The sequence below is a fragment of the Rhodofomes roseus genome (genome assembly GCF_022264815.1).
Source record: "Rhodofomes roseus strain CIRM-BRFM 1785 chromosome Unknown C8Q71scaffold_8, whole genome shotgun sequence".
Taxonomy (NCBI): domain Eukaryota; kingdom Fungi; phylum Basidiomycota; class Agaricomycetes; order Polyporales; family Fomitopsidaceae; genus Rhodofomes; species Rhodofomes roseus.
In genome coordinates, this window is record NW_025952964.1 from 236,178 (window position 1) to 254,024 (window position 17,847).

The window sequence follows — 17,847 nt, forward strand, 5'->3', positions numbered from 1 at the left end:
CGTGCATCTCGGCCTTCGACGCTCAGCACCTGCATGCAAGAACGTTCCTCCACTCACTTTTGTATACCGCTTCTCCGCTACTATTGCCAGGTAATACATGGCACCTTCCGCACTATTCACCACGCACGTTGCGGTCCTTGAGCTTGAGCTTGCTCATGCAACTGCAGCCACGCTAATTACGTGTATCACAGCACCCAACAGGCATGTTGGTCGCTATAATGACCATGGGCGTACGGAGGTGAGCTCTGAGAAAACATTCAGCCTTCTTGAGCGCCGGATATGGTGCGCAGACCACCCGCCAGACGCGTCGCGGTCCAGACCGTCTCGTTCCTCCGCTTCAACTCTGCGCTGTGGTGCGTCATGTCAGTTATTACTCAAAGACTCATTTTCGGCTGAGAAAGCGCCTCATTCAAGGAACAGGGTGCCCCTCCGCTCTCCACCAATCCACCCATGGTCCTGGAAAATCTTCCGTTCAATATCCGCGCCGTGCGGGGACGCACGCACACACAAGCAGACTGCACCACGGCGTTCTCGCGTTCTGGACACGTAAGGCGCGAGTAAAGTACCCATGGCATCTGTGTGGTGTTAAGGCCTAAGGTGCCGCGCAATGCGCCACCGGAGAAGAGGGTCCTCGCTCGTTCCGGGAGGCGAGTCGCCTCCGAACCCGAGCCTTGCAGGCAGCACGATCGAAAGCCACACGCACGCGGGACCCGTCGTCGCCTCGTGCCTGCCACCCTCGTTTTCCCAAAGCCTATTGCTTGTTTCATCTAGACTGGCGTCTAGCCTGCCGGCATAATGGAACACTGAATACGGGCGAGGTATAAAGGGGTCGGGCGGTCCTGGTCGAGCGGCCTTGCCTTCAGCTAACTCTCCCTCTCACCCAGCTGTCCTTACTGGTACCCTCTCGCACATCGCTTTGCGAGACTCGCCACCTTCCTTCAACTCCTCAATCTCTGACGCGCTCGTTCCGCCATGTCGACCAAGATGTTCGCTGCTGTCGTCTCCGCTCTCTCCGCGCTCGCGCTCGTCGCCGCGGAGACCCACACGGTCAACTTCTACAACAAGTGAGTCACACCGTTGTCACCTGTACCTACCCTTGCTGACCTCGGCCCGTTCGATCAGCTGTGGGTACGGCACGGTTAGTATGCAGCTCTAAGTGCCAAGCCCAAGTGGACTGACACACGCTCAGCCCATCCTGCGGAGCCAGAGCGGCGAAGTCCTCTCCCAAGGCGAGGACTACACGAGCGACGGCGCGCTCGACGGTGCCATCGCGTAAGTCCTCCCAGAGATATTCGCACAGGCTCCGCATACTCATTCGCCGATGCCGCGCGTGTAGGTACCTGCAGGCCGGCGGCTGCGGCGACAACGGCGAGCAGTGCACGCTCGTCGAGGTCACACTCACGAACGGCTGGAGCAGCGCCGACATCTCGCTCATCTCTCCGTGCGTATGGCGTTCACCGAGTGCGCCCGTGAGTGAAGCTGACGTTCGGTTCGCGATATTGTAGGCATGAGTTCTCGGTGACGAGTGGCTTCGGATACTGGAACGGGTGCGACGGCACCGGTACCGATTGTGAGTTCCCTCGTCGTGTCGATACTCGGGTCGAGAGCGAGCGCTGACTTGACGATGCTTCCTGCGTGCAAAGGTTCCTCGGAAAACTGTAACAACGCGTTCCACAACTCGGACGACAACGTCGTCCAGGTTGGCTGCTCGGCCGACGACGTGAGTTTCCTACCCTTTACGATCCGAATTGCCTCTGATCGACTGCATTGTGATGTCTAGGTCAACCTCGCCATCACGTTCTGCGACTGAGAGGCGCAGACTTCAATCATGGTCCTGCTGTGCGGGACCCATCTATACTTAGACGTGCCCTGCTAGAGAGCATAGAATGCATGATAGAAAGTGTATCCTTGATTGGATGTATTATTGGTAGAATGTAGCGATGGAGAGGATATATGCATGTGTCACCATGTCTCGCGTAGAAATGCGTGTGGAGTGACGCAGATTCCATATACATCGCGATGTGGTCCGAACTTCCTAGTAACTAGGTACACATACGCATCCTTGTATGAGGGCAAGCAAGTTTGGGTTCGTTCGGAGTCAGCTACAAGTGAACCAAACGAAAAGGCCGCCAAAAATATGTTATTGTGCAGCCACCGAGAATCGAACTCGGGGCGGGTCGACGTCATGCAGTATGCACAAAACTGGACGCCCATGGCAACGACCCAGGTTACCACTACCCCATGACTGCATAGACTCATTTGCAGGCGATATTGCTCATAGTCCATGAGACATACCGTAAGGTTTTGACGGTAGGTGTACTACCCTGCAGTTCATTGATGTAAGGTATGTCTTCTGGGTCCGGGGGTCTCGACCGAAAGTTTGCGTTGACCTCGAATCGATGCGCGCAGATTTCTTGATTTTCGGGGCACGCCCCCAACGCGTCTCGACGCGTCGAGGTCACGCGACACGCGTCCTTTTCGGGCGTCTACGGCGTTCGCCTGCAAGACCTCGTCCCCCCAAGGTCGCCTCCAAGTAGAGGTGCCCAGCAGCGTGGAATATGCTCTCGAAAATCTCGTCTTCCTCGTGCTGAAAATATAGGTCACTTGCTCGCGCTGGATCGCTCCTGTTTTATCCTGTCTCCCACGGACGCCCACCCCGCTGCCGGCTCCCAGCGAACGAGTAGCAACGGACTCGTTGGGCGTATGGTCACTCGCATTGCACGCCGTCCACATCGGGCCCAAATCCGTGGACAATTTTGCCCCTCCGGTCTTGTCAAGTGAGCCGATGGCCGAGAGATGAGAGGATGAAGGCGGATGAGAGCGAGGGATGACAGGGGTATGTGCGTGCACCAGGTGTCCAACGATATGCATTGTCTGATTCGTTACCTGGATCAAAGCGCTCTCTCGGAGAATGCAAGTCAGATCCCCGATTCTGCGTCCCATATCCTCGACGTCGCAGTTGGAGTGACCACGTTAAATTCGGCCCTCACAGAACGTCTAGCTTACCTAGGTCCACCTGGTCGCCCACACGACTATTCCGCCAGCTATGGCAGCGTCTCCCATCATTCTATACCTAGTGGTCGCCTGCTTGAGTTACATCGCATCATACTCGACGAGTAGTGAGCCGCTCGCGACGTCATCGGCTGGTAACGCGCGTAGTATCGTTGCTTCTTCATGCCCCGGTCAGTATCTCTCTTTCTATACCACGCATTGCAGGCTTACCGAAATGTGCAGCACGGTAGCTGCGGTTGTTTGACACATTCAAGAACCCGGCCTCCCCGAGTGGCCAGATTGGCTGCCACTACAGGCCTACCCATCGGCAGCCTGCGCGCGCAGCATTCGATTGTCGTGCGATGGATATACGCTTACAAAGTACAGGTCAGCCCAATAGCATTTCCGTGATCACTGTAACGTTGACTTACAATCGTACATCGATCATACAAATGTATGGCCGGTAGATGCACAAAGGGACTGCACTTCGATCGCCCGCGTCAAGCGGTGTCCTCAGAGCTAACAACATTCAGTTGTTACACGAAGGGACACCCATGAACACAACCGTCTGTTGATGAGTTGCAATGTGAGCTCTGGAGCGAGTGCAACACGAACAGACGAGGTCGCGCACCTATGCCACAATGAACGTACGTCGGAGAGACATAGGTTTCTGAGGATGATACCGCACACTTTAGGCAGAAGCAGTGCAGGTCTTCTCTGTTCAAGCTCTTGCTCGCGGTTCGCGGTGTGGGAGCAGCGACACGAACGAACGCAAGAGGGACGCCTCGACTTGTACTTGTGGGCGCCTACGCGATAGCCACACTCGACGCGGTGATCACGGGATCACGACGCGTCGCGTCTGGCTATCCGGGTCTCCTATGGCGTGAAACGGGAGCTTATTAAAATGGGGCTGGTCTGATAATTGCACAGGTTTCAATATGTTTGTCTTTCGCGTTGCGTGAAAGTCCTCTTGCAAGATTGGTTCATGGGTATGCCCACGCATGGTGTCACGGTCGATCTCAATAAACAATACGATAAAGGAGCTTCAAGTACAACCATAATCGCCAACCAAGCCCCTCTCCAGTGAGTCATTTCGTTCAATCCCTACATCGGTATTCCATTGTATCATATCTCATCGCCTCCGACAACCCGAACTGCAGGGCCTCGGCTTTCGTTGGGCGCGACAATGGCGGAAGCTGCGCGGATATGACACACCTGTGTCAGAACGTCGGCCAACCAGATGAGCATGCCTTCCAGTAGTTCCAGTCCCTGTTGTGTCGGAGGTCCATGGTGGCGACAACTCGAGACCATGTCATGCTAGGTCCACTCGTGACTTGGTGGTCCCCTCCTGGACGGGTCTCGAGGCTCGCCGAGCTCTGAGTGCTCCCAGAGCTCGTGCGCTGGTGGACAGCCTGTCTACCACTCCCCACGTCCCTTCGGAAGGAACGCCCGCCGACCAGTTCGGCTTCGTCGACGGTGGTCGATGTCTCGACGATTTCGTCCTCATTCCATGCGCCATCGGCTGTGAACTCTATTACCGTCCCCCTCGCCGTACATTGTGCCTCTCCGATGCTTGACGATGTTTTGCTAACCCCCTTGTTGTTCCAGGGACCGTCTAGATCTGCCATCCCATCGCCCACGATGGGTCCCTCGCCTCCAGTGGTCTGCTATCAGGGTAACATTCGTGAGTATATTTCCTCTGGGATGGTGACTCTGAAGACTCACGAAGTGGCCCATCATCACGCAATGAGAGGTTCGTCTCAAAACAGCTTCTGTCGCAACGCCACCAGTCGTGGTAGCAAATTGCTTCGCAGAGAGGTGAGACCAGAACATGCTACGGCTTCACTTCCATGTCACTGACCTGGCCTGGCATCACTGCCGTATCATTTTCTGCTCTCAGGTGTGTCGCCTGAACCGCCCAGTTGCTAGGTGCTTCCAGTCTCCATATATCCTCCTCCGGGCACCGAAAGTATAGGCCGTTTCGTGCGACGATCCCCGAAGGTGAGCTGCTATACCATAGTCAACGACGAAACGGAAAAACCTGTCGAGATGACGGTCACGTTCGACGTGTTGCCACTTACCGGGGTGGCGACGTTATGGTCATCATCGAATTGCACATACACTGCGTGTGACGCGACAAGATGCTGCAAGACACTATTGTTGCTTCCGCAAGGTAGATGATATGGTTTATATGGTTCGTGTAGGCTGATGAGCGTCGATGGAGTGCGTAGAGGACAATGGGCTTGCCGCGTGGGCGGTATGTTTGATGGCATGCCAGCGCCTATACGCGTTGTACGGGTCACGGGACCACAACGCGTCGCGTCTGCATATCCAACCGTGGCTCTCATAGTCGGACGCGGAGCGTATGGAATGAATCACATCAGTGCTCTCCCTCAGAATTGGAGTGTGCAGCTCGGACGTGACTCTGCTCATCGCGCGGGCCAAAAGAGGGGATGCTATACACGCCCTTTGTGCTGTGGGCTAGTCGCGGGCGACCGTAGTGTCCCCCGTGAATGATTGGTAGAAGGGAAAAAGTATACGGTGAGAATTTCATATGTTACAGCGACATCCATCATACTACGCTGACGATTTATCCTTTTCATCATCCTCCATAGGCCTTCATTCCTATCAATTCCTCTCGGCTGTGATTAGACTGGCCGACGGCTCGTTGAACTCCAGCGCAAGAGCTGCATGTACGACGATGCGTCAACGACGATACTGTGTAGAGAGACTTGAAACGTACCATCGTCAAGGTGGATGCGGCTTAGAAGCCACGACGAACAGTCACCGGCCTCGTCGCCTTGTCCTGGTGCCTACCAAGGGCAATCAGGACTTTCTGCCAGGCCCTCGCACGCGCGTTCGCACAGCAGTCAAAGTGCGGTGGGAGGGTATCGATCGTAGAGTAACTCTGGGTGCCCCCGGAGTGTTCCCCGAGACTGTCGATCTGCCGCCTGCTTCCCTCAGGCCTCCGTAGGGTGCGTTCAAGGAGGAACTCCGCTTCATCGAGCGTAGTTGACGTGTCCTCAATCTCGTCATCGACCCAGCCGCACTGGACATCGAACCAGGCGCGCCGGACTATGGGACCCTCATCTGCGCTGACCTATTATCGACGTGCCATCAGTGAGTACCGATGCAACGATCTTGCATCGCCCGACGAGCTTACCCCGCCATGTCCCTCCGGACGACCATAGGCATTCCAATCATTTCCACCACCAGGGAACGGTCCTCCAGAAGGCTTCAGATCGCCGCTGCAGATGACATGCTTCTGCATGGTTGGCTGGTTGACGGCACCAGGTGAGATTGAACAATGTAATGGCTCTATATCCATGTCACTGACCTGGCGTGGAATTGCTGCCGTTTCATTGTTGAATCTCCAGTCTGCGTACTCGCTGTAAGGAGCCTGGCCCTGATACGTCGATGGGTAGTCGGGCTGCCGCAGGGCCCAGTTGTTCGGCAGGTTGACGTCCCAGATGTTTTGCTCGGGGCTTGCAAAGTATAGTCCGTTACTTGCGATCATCCTAGCAGCGTTGTGCGATCGTATGATCAGCAATGACGCGAAGATACTAGGGCAAGGCTCACTCGAAACGAATCGGCGACTAGACAAGGACAGCGATAATGGTGCGATGCAGGACGCGAGCAGTGGATCCGAAGTACTGCAGAGCTGTTACCGACGCAGAAAAGGTGCTGTGATTCTACTTTCTGCAGTATGATGGACGATGAGAGGACGATTGTGCGTGTAGAAGAGCAGAATGTCGCTTCAACACGGTTCGCGTGGTAGCGTGTGGGCGCTTAAATCCGGTTTACTGGTCACGTGCATTGAATGCGTCTGTGGCAGCGGAAAGATTGGGAAAATGCGTCAAATGTGCGTCGAGAAATCTCTTCTTGCACCGCGATAATGGGTAATTTTATGCATGTGTATGAAGTATTGAGAGGCTTCCTGGACCTACTGGTAGCGACACGCTCACGCTCGATTCGAAGAGCCCGTGGCATAGCAACAAAGAATGCGGCAGTAACTCCCTGATAATACAGCATTGTACGTCGTCCATGTCACACCCGCGCTCTCCTTTCAATATATGATCTAAACAGTGCTTGCATTATCCCTCACTCCTGCCTCTCTCCTCCCAATGCACACCGCTCTCAGCGGATGCTCCACACTACTCAGGGTGTCGCCGTCAGTGCCTACTACATGACAGACGTGCTCACGAAGACATACCCTACGCCGTACGCTGTCCCGCTCAATGAGGCTGTCGATAATTCACAGCGAGGACCCACTGGCTTCCGATGCCGACGTTGGGGACGCACTCGGGTGACCAGACCGTTTGACCAGTCGCACGGTCGGCTGTTGGCTATCCCATCCTGGGATGCTTTCTAGACTCATCGTACTCGCTGTACCACCGGAGTCTGCACGGTAGTGTGCGCGCAGCGTCGAGATTGCGTCCATGCTGTCAAATATCTGCCGTGGCATGCCCTCAGTCAGTGTCTTACGATGGAGCAACTCCCTGACGGCTCACCTCCATCGCGAGCACCATCTTCTCAAGATCGACCTCCATGGCGACGATCTTCTCGGGGAATTGAAGCTCAAGCTTGCCCATTTCGTTGAGTACCTCCAGAGGCGTAGGTCGCTCATCTGACACCATAGAGAGCGCGTCCTGGACTGTGCGTAGACGTGTCCCGAAGATGTCTTCCTCGGTCATTTTCGACTGGACAACAACAGGTGAGAACAGATCGTGCAACGGTTACATGGCTCCATCCACTGACCTGGGGTGGCATCGCTGCCGTTTCATGTTCTGTTCTCAGGCGCACCACACCTGTGAGAATGTCGTCACATCGATACATTCCAGAGCTCCTCGGTGAGTCCCAGATTTCCAGTGGCGCGTCGGGGCCTTTGTCTTCGCCCCCGCTTGTCGGGCGTGTTTGGTTTGATGTGCTCATCTCGGACGTCGATAGCCGTTGTAGAGTGACTATGGTCGTCGGAGGTAGTAGCGTATGGGAGGTGCGTTAATCGCGGCTTATGGTGCGGATGTTGAACGTTGATAGCGAGCGAAGCAGTGACAAGGATGGTGGCAAACAGGATTGTCCTGCGATGTGGTACCACGCGGGCGCTTACAAACTATCCCAGGTCACGGGTCCGGGATTCGTACACGTCCGGTATGGAACGAAGCTTGGTCTCGCAACCATGGTGGCTATCAGGTCGCTATAACCAGTGTATATATTGGTGCGGCCAGTGATGGACTGCGTCGACTGTGCGTGGAGGTGCATGTATCATAGTTATGGTGGTATATTCGTTGACTATAAAGTACATGGTTCCGGTTTCACTAGGACAGTCCTTTACTGGGACGAAGTTTCGCGGTCACCAACGCTGTGTGGGGTTACTACTACCCTGTGACTGCATGGACGCTTGAAGTACGATGTGGGCTTTGCACGGGGCCACAAAGCGCGAGCATGAATGAGAATTGAACGTTCCGGTCGACTTGCCAGTACAACTTCTGAATGACCGAGGCGGGCATCCGAGTTGGTCCTCGGTGAGATGCGTCGCATCCCCGAAGCGGGCCACATCCGAAGACACTGTACTTATACAGTGTTCTCCACTACCCGAGCCTCTCGAGTGGTCCTTCAACCACAATGGATGCGTAGTTCACATATCGCGCGCTCGCGACGGAGGACCGACCTGTGTGCAGCAAGCAATGCCAAGACACTCGACTCGACTCGCAGTGAGACGAGTTGATGGCCACGCTACTGTGCATAGTATGGCAGATTCTTTCAGTCCGGGGCGCGCAGCGTCGTCGCGCGTCGGACGCGTCGAGACATGTCGCGACCATGCGACACGCGACCTGTGTGGGCCTCTTTGCCCTTCAGTGATCGATTTGAGTGAAATCAGACTCACCGTGTCATCTCAGAGCCAAGTGCGCACATCCAGGCAGCCTAATAAGTAACAGGGCTTGCTCACCGGCGGGTACACAGCGACGTACATTCAGGCGATCGGACACTACACAATCGAATCGATATAGTTTCAGAGGGGACAACCACTAACAGTCATATAATATATTGTCCCGGCTCACCAAACTAAGCTCGCTCGCACACCGCCCACCCTCACATAATCCTCACCCCACGCCGCACCTCGTCCAGCCCGATCCTCAGAACCTCCTCCTCGAACGGGCTCATCCGGAGCTTGTCCACGAGCCACTTCTTCCGCCGCTTCTCCCACGACGCGACGATGCGCAGCCGCTCCGCGTCCTTGATGCCCGCCGCCCTGAGCTGCACGGCGAGGTGCTCGAGCGACGGAGTCAGCGAGCGCAGGAAGCGCAGGACAGGGGCGAACCCGTCGTTGTTCCGCGCCTGTTGACCGTGCGGCGGCGGTAGCGCGGGCCTGTGTGTCGGCGCGCGGGACACGCTTCGGCGGGGCTGAGGCTGGTTGGGCGCCTGTTGACTGTGCGGCGGTGGCGCGGGCCTGTGCGTCGGCGCGCGGGACACGCTTCCGAGTCGGCGGGGCTGCGGCTGAGGCTCAGAAAGTACGGGCGTTGGGGGCTGGGTGAGTCCGAGGATCGGCTTTTTGGCGGAAGGCGTGGGTCTGGGAGGCGTTCGTATCGCGCTCTGACTCTGACGACGGAGGTTGAGTACATGGTCAGGGTGTTGGGGCGGCGGACGTACCCGAGGATCGACTTTTTGGACAGCCTCTTCTTCGTCGCTCGGCTCGGGGGACGAAGATTCAGGCAGCTGGGCGAGCTTTCTGGGCTTGTGAGCGCGTGTCGCCGCTTCATGCCGCGGGGGTCGGTAGTCTCTGTCTTGCGTGTTCCCGGCCTGGCAATTGACATCAGCCGTCAAGTCTTCCGCAAAACCAGAGTGGAGGTACTACATACCCCTGGTTGCTCGTTTTCATCGTCATCATCCTGCCGTTGCTTCGCCGCCTGCTGCTTCCTGTATTCAGATACCCGATACGCGGTGTATGCACGGACAGGCCACGCGTCCTCGTACTTCTCTGCCGCCTTCCATTTCCGTGCGACCTGGCTCAGGGAGCGCTGTGGGCTGAGTGACTGGCGCGACAGTTCACGGACGTACCTCCGTGTAATGTCGCTCTAGATGACGCGCATCCTGCGCCATGAACGTCTTCGACAGGTCCAGGTACTTCCTGATCGAGCGGTGCACTATGGCCTGACGAATGCGCAGACGTTCGTCAGGAGCGCAGGTACCGAGACGGGTCAGGTGCCATGGCTCACTCGGAAGTTGTCGAATTCGGCGAGCGTTATGTGCATCATGTTGATGTAGGAACGCGAGCCGGTGTAGAGGGTGCTGGGCATCGCCCGCGGCTTCCATATGCGTCCTGCGAAGACAGATCGTCAGTGGGAGACTCCTTGGATTGAAGTAAGTCGAGGATGAGGCTTACTATTGGGACTCGGCATGATTTTCTCGGGCTTGGATATGATGTATGTTGACAGAGCCTTTCGTAGGTCGACTCAAGACGAGTGGGATGTTGTCGAGGGATGAGGGTGCGCGTCCCCATCTGTGGCCTATCGATATAAGAGCGGGTCGGGAGATCTACCCACATATCCTCGCGCTTCCGACAATGACATATGCCGGCATCCAACTTGCCTCGCCGTGATCCTGATGCGCCAACGGGAGGTACTAAACCATTTTGTGTACATTCGCGACCACGAGACAGTGCTGCTTGTCCACGAAACGAGCCGCCCAGGCCCCAGGCAACATGAGGTTCTCATGTCGTTGCCTAGAGTCGAACGATTCCATTTTCCACAAGACATGGGTGACCGATCTCTGCCCTGCTTAGTAGCCATACCTGTACAGGCGAGCGAACAATGAGACTCATGGTGTACTAGGCCTGCGAGGGTAGCGAGAAGGGCATGCCCTTGTCCTGTTCTGAGCTTCTTCGATATAGTGATTCAACGCAGAGCAGAGATTGGGCGCCTTCTACTGAACTTCGTGGAGGCTGTATTTGTTTCAGGTTGAGGAGACGTTCGATATTAGAAGTCCCTTTACGCCACAAAACCGTATGTACGCACCTTCCATGAAGGCGCTCACCAGAGCCGAACGTCATCGTCGAGCTGCGGCAAGTCCAGTACCATCGAAGTACTTATCGTGAGCGAATTTGACGAGAGGAGTTCGACAGTCGGAGTCCGTCACTGCCACGGCCCACGGGTGTTGTAGCGACCCATGACTCTGAGTGCGTGCGGCGGGTGTACGGAACGCAGCCATAACGCGCGTGCAATCAATTGCCTTGCAGGATATCTATGTACTGTGCCCAGGCTGTCTGAAAGCTGAATCGTTGACAATGAATTACATATGAGTTGCGGTCGGTGTCAATGCCATGATCAGATTCATGAACAAGTTGAACAACGCCGCGGCGCCTCGTATGCATTCACGTGACCCGTACCGACGCGTCAAGGACAAATTTGTCGGGCAATCGTCACTTCTTCGCAACCCACTCGCCGTGCTGTAAGTCATTGTCACTCCGAGCGCATACGTGTAGTTTCAATGGCCCGACATATATTCGCTATACTAAGTGGTCATCAGTTGAGACAATGACGTCGACTACTTACACCTCATGACATCAGACTCGTATCGACGCCACAGTGCTACTCACCGCCACGGTCCTTCTAACGTACACACTAGTCCAGTCCAGACGTCGCTGGTAACTTGCATTCGTGGTGGCAGCGTCCAAGGAGCGTACGTGGTTCGAGTCGTCGTACCGTCGTTTGGCAGCTGACTGGATATTGCCGTGGCGCGTGTGCTCGGAAAGGCAAATGACGAACTGGCATCATGGAGCGCGCAGCTGGGGCTCCGACGCGCGGTGGCGACAGGTGCGTCAGTCCGCTCCTCGCCTGCCCCGCACCCGCGACCACTCAAATACGCCTCCAGCCGCGCTCACTTCTCCTCCGCACTCTCATACCTAGTACTTTCTGACGACCTTCACGAACAATCACAACATGTCTGGACTTCCTCCGACTCTCAACGCCGAAACCGGCACCCCCGCCCACGAGTGGGCACAGTCCACCACCACCGCTGCCTTCGCCCGCGACGACCCCGCCCCCGCCGCGAACTCGTTCACCCCACCCGGCGTAGTGGGGACGACGAGCTCGGTCACTACTCCCGGGCTCGAAATCCCTGGAGCCTACCCCAGCGACACTCGCGGTGCCATCAATACTCAGGGCATCACTGAGGCCGCGAAGAACGCCGTGAACACCGTCACCACCACCGCGCAGCAGTATCTGCCTGTAGCGCAGGAGACTGCGGCTCAGGCGGCTCAGCGCGCTGCCGCCGCTGCGTCTCAGGCGACGCAGACAGCGTCATCCTACTTGTGTACGTTGTATGACGTCATTCCGATGGGGAACACTGTCTAACTTGTGAATGAACAGCAAACGCGGCCGTCGTTGGCGGCTCGACTGTGCGCGCATCCGCTGCAGACCAACCCCACGAGGCCTCGTTACCGAGCACCGAGACTACCGGTGCACTCCCGCAGGAGCACGTCGGAGGCGCTGGTGCCCTCCCAGGTAGCGTCCGGGAAACAGCCGTAACGAAGCTTCCCGACGAGCGCAGCATCAAGGGCGATTCCGGTAAGTCCTTCGTCTATATGCGCACAGAATCCTCGATGTTCACCTCATCCTCGTCTCAGCGATCTACCCAACGAACACCTACCCCTCCACCGCACCCCCCGACGTCCTCTCCCCCGCCTCCCAACAAAGCTCCGCCATCTCGCCTCTCGCAGGGTCCACAGTCCCCGCGACGACGGCCTTCACCGCGCTCGCGCCCTCCGGCACACCGCACTCGCACCCGCAAGACACCTCCGTGACCCTCCGCGACTCGCTCCCCTCGCAGGAGGCCACGGGCCAGGCGCCGTACACGCACCAGGACGGCGCGGGCGCGCTGCCGGGGCTCCAGCGCGAACCGGACGTCGCGGTGCTCCCCGCGGAGAGCGGCGGGCCCGCGGGCTCGACCGCCGCGACGTCGGCCGCGACGGGCGCCGTCCCGCGCGACTACAGCGCGCACCCGAGCGTGCCGCGCCCCGGCGAGGAGGCGGGCAACGAGAGCCGCGGGCTGGGCGGGCGGCGCGCGGGGCGGGACGCTGCGGGCGGCGTGGGCGCGCTTGTGGGCGCGGGCGGCGAGGAGGGCGTTGCGGTCCTTCCTGACGAGCGCGGTGCAACGGGATCGACGACGGCGGAGGGCGGGAAGGGCGATAAGCTGGCGGAGATGGACCAGGCGGAGCGCGAGGCGAGGGAACGCTCGAGGGGCACGCAGAAGCCGGAGCAGCGCGAGGCGGCGCAGAAGAAGGTGAGTGGTGGGTCTGCTTGCGCGTACGGTGCGGACGTGGACGCGCCCTCGAAGGATCAGCGAGGGGATCCGGATCCGGAGGAGCAGGAGCAGGAGGGGGGCAAGGAGACACAGATGAACCTCCGCGAGGTCAACTTGAAGCCCCGCGTGCACCCGCTGGGCGCGCCGGACGCGCAGTGGCGGGGCGTCGGTGTCGGCGTGGACTCGGGCTACACGGATGGGGAGGGCGTCGACATCGGGCGGAGGCCCGGCATCGTCGAGACGCCCGAGCAGGAGGTGGGCCAACGTCCGCGTTTGAACATCCCCCTCTTATTGCGTTCGTCCTCGCGTGATCATGGGTACTGATGCGGTGTCTAGCAGGGCGAGGGCTACGATACGGACTACCACCCCGCGGCGCTCCACCCGGCCCCCGCGGACGCGTCGGCGGCCCAAAACAACACCGAGGCGACGAAGGGCGACGCGACGAAGGGCGACGCGACGAAGGAGGGGAACGCCGAGGGCGGGGAAGGCGTGGGCGCGCGCGCGGAGGGCGGGGAGAAGGTGAAGAAGGCGAGCTTTATGGAGAAGATGAAGGGCGAGGCGAAGGTCGTGATGGGCAAGCTGGAGGGGAAGAAGGGCGTCGAGAAGGTGCAGGAGGGGAAGAAGATGAAGGCGGGGGAGGTCTGAGGTCTGAGTGGGTGCGCTGAGGTGTCTGGTGTTGACGTCTCGACTGTTGTGCTCGCGGACTTTTGGGAATTAGTGTAGGAATGTAATGTGTTGTACATTTGGCGTATATTGTAACGGCAGGCGGGATAATGTACATGTCTGTTTGGATTGACAAGGCTTCGGGAACGACGAATGTCTAGTACTTGAAAGCACGAAAACACGGGAACAAATGTAACAAACAACAGCAGTACCATATACCAGCAGCCTCACACTGTCAGGCCGCACCGTCTCAGACTCCCGCAGCGAGCTCATCCAACATGTCCGTCAACACCAAGTACTCCGACCAGCTGAGGCTGAGATGCCGGTCCAGCACGATGTTGCGGTCCGGGAGCGCCGCGACGTAGCGCAGGCGCTCCATGCTGTGGGCCCCGAACTGGATCAGGGCGTCGATGATCGAGGCGGGCAGGGGCGGGCCCGCCGGGGTCGGGCTCTGGAGGAAGGCGCGCACGGCGCTGGCGTCTGAGGTAGGCGTGGGCGCGGTTGTGGGCCCCTGGGTGGGGGTGGGCACGGGGATGGTTTGGGCGGGCGCGGGCGCGGGCACAGGGATGAATTGGGCGGGCGCGGGGATGGCGGGCACGGCGGGGACGGCGGGGGCGGGGGCGGGTGGTGGGAGTGCGGAGGTGATGTGGGCGCGGGCGTGGGCCCGGCGCTCCCTGGGTGTGCGGGTCTGAGGGGCGGTGACCGTGCGGGATGAGGAGGCGACGATGCGGGATGAGGAGGAGGAGGAGGAGGAAGAGGAGGAAGAGGAGGAGGAGGAGGAGGAGGAGGAGGAGGAGGAGGAGGAGGAGGAAGAGGAGGAGGAGGCTGATTGGGCGAGATGCTTGGATTTGGGTTCGGGTCTGGGTCTGGGTTTGCCAGGTGGGACAGGCACGGCACGAGCGGGTGTTCTGGCGACTGCGGCCTTGGCTTTGCGGTAGAAACTTCGACGCGCAGCGGCTGTCTGCTTGGGGGCATAAGTTGTCAAGTTCTGCCGCTTCTGTTGGTTGTTCGTGCATGAGCTGAATCCTTACTACGGCGGCAGAGAATGTCATATGTGCTTACTCTCTTCTTGTAAGCGATCTTTTTCTGGTGGCTCTATACCAGCACAGCAGGAATTGACCGGTGATTCAATCAGATTAGTTGCACTGCATTGTGAGTGTCTATGTGCTCACCGTTGCAGTCATCTTCAAATACAGGTATGTGTACCTCTGGATCGGCCAGTCTTCTTCAAATAGGCCTTTATATGTCCATAGCCTTGCAACCTGCAGGACAATCAATGGGTCAACAAACATCACAAGGAGCCTTGCACAGGCATACCTCGGCATAGTGCATTTTCAGCATCTGATCGTCTTGGAATTGACGGCGCTTGGTGACATCAAGGTATGTGTCTGCCGTGTTCTCGACGAGGTTCTGCAGACATTCCAAGCCAGACCATGACATGCATGACATGCTAGTGAGCCGGTCGTGAACCAACGGAGAATACTATCAGATGAGCATACCCGGAACACCGTAAATTGATTCATTGACATCTTTGTTTGGGGCCAGAGGGCGCATGGGCCGGTGAACACGCTCAAGGGAGTAGGGCGTGGCTTGGCGATCATGAGAGCTACTGTCAGTGTCACAGTACTAGGCTAGTTGCAGTGCCGCTGCGTATACCAGCGTCGTCGCCAGTCGCAAGTACTCGCACTTGCAGATGGGCCGCCGGATGCGTATATATACATGACCGCACACGATATGTAGTCAACCCGTTGAGCGGTGCTCGGTCCGTGCACGCGGGGTTGAGTCAAGCTGATCGATAACTCTCCGCGAAGACGGCCATTGGATGGGCGCCTAGGGCCTCGCCGCTCTCCTCCTTGTCTCCTCCACTACTAGTACCATTTACGTCCGGCGCACCTCCATCCCTGCTTCTTCGTCGACATCAAGGTGCACAAGGCTCAGCCCGACATATTCGAAGAACGCTGTTATCCTCAGTCGCGAATCTCCGAGGATGCAGCGCTGCAAGCAGATCCTCGCCCTCATCGCGCATCAAACGTTCAGTGAGTACGACGGTATCGAACACCGTTAGCATACTTAAGCATCAGAACCAAGGTCGGTCAATCGTCGGACGCCGAGGTCGGTGAGAAGAGGGGCTGCTACGACGTATGCGATGCCCATTGCCCTCACCGCTGCGCGCGCGGCCGTCGAGGAGGGAAGCCTCCCTGGCGGTTGTCGCGTTCCTCAATGCGTCTCTCGCCCTCCCCAACCATGTCCCTTGCTCGCGGGCAACGTCGTCGCCCGACGTGAAGCCCATCGCAATCGCAAGCGTTACCCAAGACCACGGCGGGTCGATCATCAAGACTCGCGGCGCAGGTCGTCCTGAATGGCGGCCACCATGACGGGGCGAGCGACACGCCCGCCTGCCTCCGAGTCCTCTTCCTGATCAGTGCCCCGAACAATAGCCAGCCGCGGCATCGCGCAGACCGCGTCCACCAATCCTCAGGCCGCTCCTGTCCATGCCTTCGTCCAACCTACAGCTTCCGCACCTCGTTTCATCTGCGCGTCCTTCGAGCTCGGGACGAACCGACATTGTCGCCCGGTCACCATCGCTTCCAAGAAGTGGGCCGCGCAGTGCCCGTATCTGGACCACGAAGAACGCCAAGCGGTCGCCGGTCTGCAGCCCGGCCTCCTCGCCTCGCTCTGCTATCCGACATGCGATGTCGCGCAGCTGCAGTTCATCGCACAAGTCCTGATAGTCGTGGTACATTGGCTGGACAAGCCAAATGCGGCAGGAGACGAGAGATTCATCGACCAGTACGTGCTCCGATCTCTCATTCAAGTTCAACAGTTCCGGCCCCTGGTTTGTGCAATATCGCGTTGTCCATCGAAAACCGCAATCATGGGAGGAGTGCTCCTTCATGAGAGGAACAGTGCTACCAGACATATTCCCAGCTAAAATGGCACCTCGTCAGTTTGCTGGTGTTGGCTAGATGGATCTACGACAATCATATTTTGTCGCGGGCACGTTCGAGCACGAGTGTATGCCAACGCTGTAGAATCCGAGAGCGGATGGCAGTGGGAGTCTGCGTTGCGAGTTGTATGGAGGAGCGATCGATCGTCTGGCCGCGGGGTGCCCCTTAAGTTCTGACCTCGGCGTGCTCACTCCATACTGATGCTGCCATTCCGCAGAGTCTGCGCAAAGCTCCCCCGGGATCGGCAGAAGTCATGGCAGCCACGATTCCGGCGGCACCTCCAGGCCTTCCTTGGCGCCCGGGTACTCGTCCAGACGGACAACGAACGCGCTGTGGTCCCTGACTTGGAGTCGTATATCCCCCTCCGCCAGGAATCCTCGTGCGCCAAGATCCTCCTGGACATGATCGAGTATGCCGTCGGACTACACGTCCCTGACGAGGTGTACGAAGACCCCATCCTCAGACAACTGCGGAGGAACGCGTATGATGTTATGGCGTGGTCCATAGTACGTCTCTGTTCCCCGTGTAATGGTGCCCGTTCGCTCATGCGCCGCAGGACATCGCCTCGGTCGCGAGCAAGCAGGCGACGAACGACAAGCACAACCTCGTCCTCGTGCTCATGGCCGAGCGGCGCCTGACCCTGCAGAGCGCCGTGCACGCCGCCGGCGCGCTCGTCAAGAAGACCGTCGGCGCCTTCCTCGAGAACGAACGGCTCCTGCTCGCGCAGCTGCCCTCGTTCGGGCCGTGCGTCGACACAGACGTGCGCCGCTACGTCCAGGGCATGCGCGACTGCATCGTCGGCCTCACACACTGGCTCTACGAGACGGACCGGTTCTTCAGCGACGCAGGGGACGACGTGCGGGACCTCGGCTGGGTCTTCCTCCCGTCGCGGTGACGGCCAGCTCAGCGACGGCCCTCGCTCGGCGGCGGGAGTCGACTTGTTGTA

General features: G+C 58.3%; 7 protein-coding genes and 1 non-coding gene across 8 annotated transcripts; 4 read left to right on the forward strand and 4 right to left on the reverse strand.

Moving 5' to 3' along the window:
• The first annotated feature begins 3 nt into the window (after nt 1-3).
• Nucleotides 4-784, forward strand: C8Q71DRAFT_552719 (uncharacterized protein). Its single transcript, XM_047919300.1, has 2 exons — nt 4-353; nt 421-784. Exons 1-2 carry the CDS (start codon nt 98-100, stop codon nt 594-596), a joined length of 432 nt encoding a protein of 143 aa, XP_047779642.1. The 5' UTR covers nt 4-97; the 3' UTR covers nt 597-784.
• C8Q71DRAFT_552720 (uncharacterized protein) lies at nt 785-1,938 on the forward strand. The gene is made up of 7 exons (XM_047919301.1): nt 785-1,064; nt 1,123-1,138; nt 1,190-1,272; nt 1,337-1,441; nt 1,506-1,570; nt 1,644-1,720; nt 1,781-1,938. The coding sequence occupies exons 1-7, from the start codon at nt 973-975 to the stop codon at nt 1,808-1,810; spliced, it is 468 nt and encodes a 155-aa protein (XP_047779643.1). The 5' UTR covers nt 785-972; the 3' UTR covers nt 1,811-1,938.
• Nucleotides 1,939-2,146: 208 nt separating this feature from the next.
• Nucleotides 2,147-2,249, reverse strand: C8Q71DRAFT_t67. The gene has a single exon. It is a non-coding gene; the product is annotated as a tRNA-Gly (tRNA).
• Nucleotides 2,250-3,766: 1,517 nt separating this feature from the next.
• On the reverse strand, nt 3,767-5,095 carry C8Q71DRAFT_753548 (uncharacterized protein). The gene is made up of 4 exons (XM_047923437.1): nt 4,892-5,095; nt 4,717-4,809; nt 4,152-4,658; nt 3,767-4,074 (listed from the first exon to the last, which is right to left on the reverse strand). The coding sequence occupies exons 2-3, from the start codon at nt 4,729-4,731 to the stop codon at nt 4,212-4,214; spliced, it is 462 nt and encodes a 153-aa protein (XP_047779644.1). The 5' UTR covers nt 4,732-4,809; nt 4,892-5,095; the 3' UTR covers nt 3,767-4,074; nt 4,152-4,211.
• Nucleotides 5,096-5,510: 415 nt separating this feature from the next.
• On the reverse strand, nt 5,511-6,849 carry C8Q71DRAFT_753558 (uncharacterized protein). The gene is made up of 3 exons (XM_047923438.1): nt 6,329-6,849; nt 6,155-6,268; nt 5,511-6,091 (listed from the first exon to the last, which is right to left on the reverse strand). The coding sequence occupies exons 1-3, from the start codon at nt 6,506-6,508 to the stop codon at nt 5,756-5,758; spliced, it is 630 nt and encodes a 209-aa protein (XP_047779645.1). The 5' UTR covers nt 6,509-6,849; the 3' UTR covers nt 5,511-5,755.
• A 2,067-nt stretch (nt 6,850-8,916) lies between these two features.
• Nucleotides 8,917-10,490, reverse strand: C8Q71DRAFT_897893 (uncharacterized protein). The gene is made up of 6 exons (XM_047928765.1): nt 10,373-10,490; nt 10,206-10,309; nt 10,048-10,140; nt 9,849-9,992; nt 9,640-9,789; nt 8,917-9,588 (listed from the first exon to the last, which is right to left on the reverse strand). Exons 1-6 carry the CDS (start codon nt 10,386-10,388, stop codon nt 9,082-9,084), a joined length of 1,014 nt encoding a protein of 337 aa, XP_047779646.1. The 5' UTR covers nt 10,389-10,490; the 3' UTR covers nt 8,917-9,081.
• Nucleotides 10,491-11,817: 1,327 nt separating this feature from the next.
• Nucleotides 11,818-13,935, forward strand: C8Q71DRAFT_897911 (uncharacterized protein; the record flags this gene model as incomplete). The annotated part of the gene is made up of 4 exons (XM_047928766.1): nt 11,818-12,300; nt 12,357-12,554; nt 12,614-13,545; nt 13,627-13,935. Exons 1-4 carry the CDS (start codon nt 11,928-11,930, stop codon nt 13,933-13,935), a joined length of 1,812 nt encoding a protein of 603 aa, XP_047779647.1. The 5' UTR covers nt 11,818-11,927.
• Nucleotides 13,936-16,474: 2,539 nt separating this feature from the next.
• Nucleotides 16,475-17,796, forward strand: C8Q71DRAFT_706350 (terpenoid synthase; the record flags this gene model as incomplete). The annotated part of the gene is made up of 3 exons (XM_047920502.1): nt 16,475-16,743; nt 17,119-17,407; nt 17,458-17,796. Coding segments are annotated over 3 exons (897 nt in total), but the record flags the coding sequence as incomplete, so codon positions are not given.
• Nucleotides 17,797-17,847: the final 51 nt, after the last annotated feature.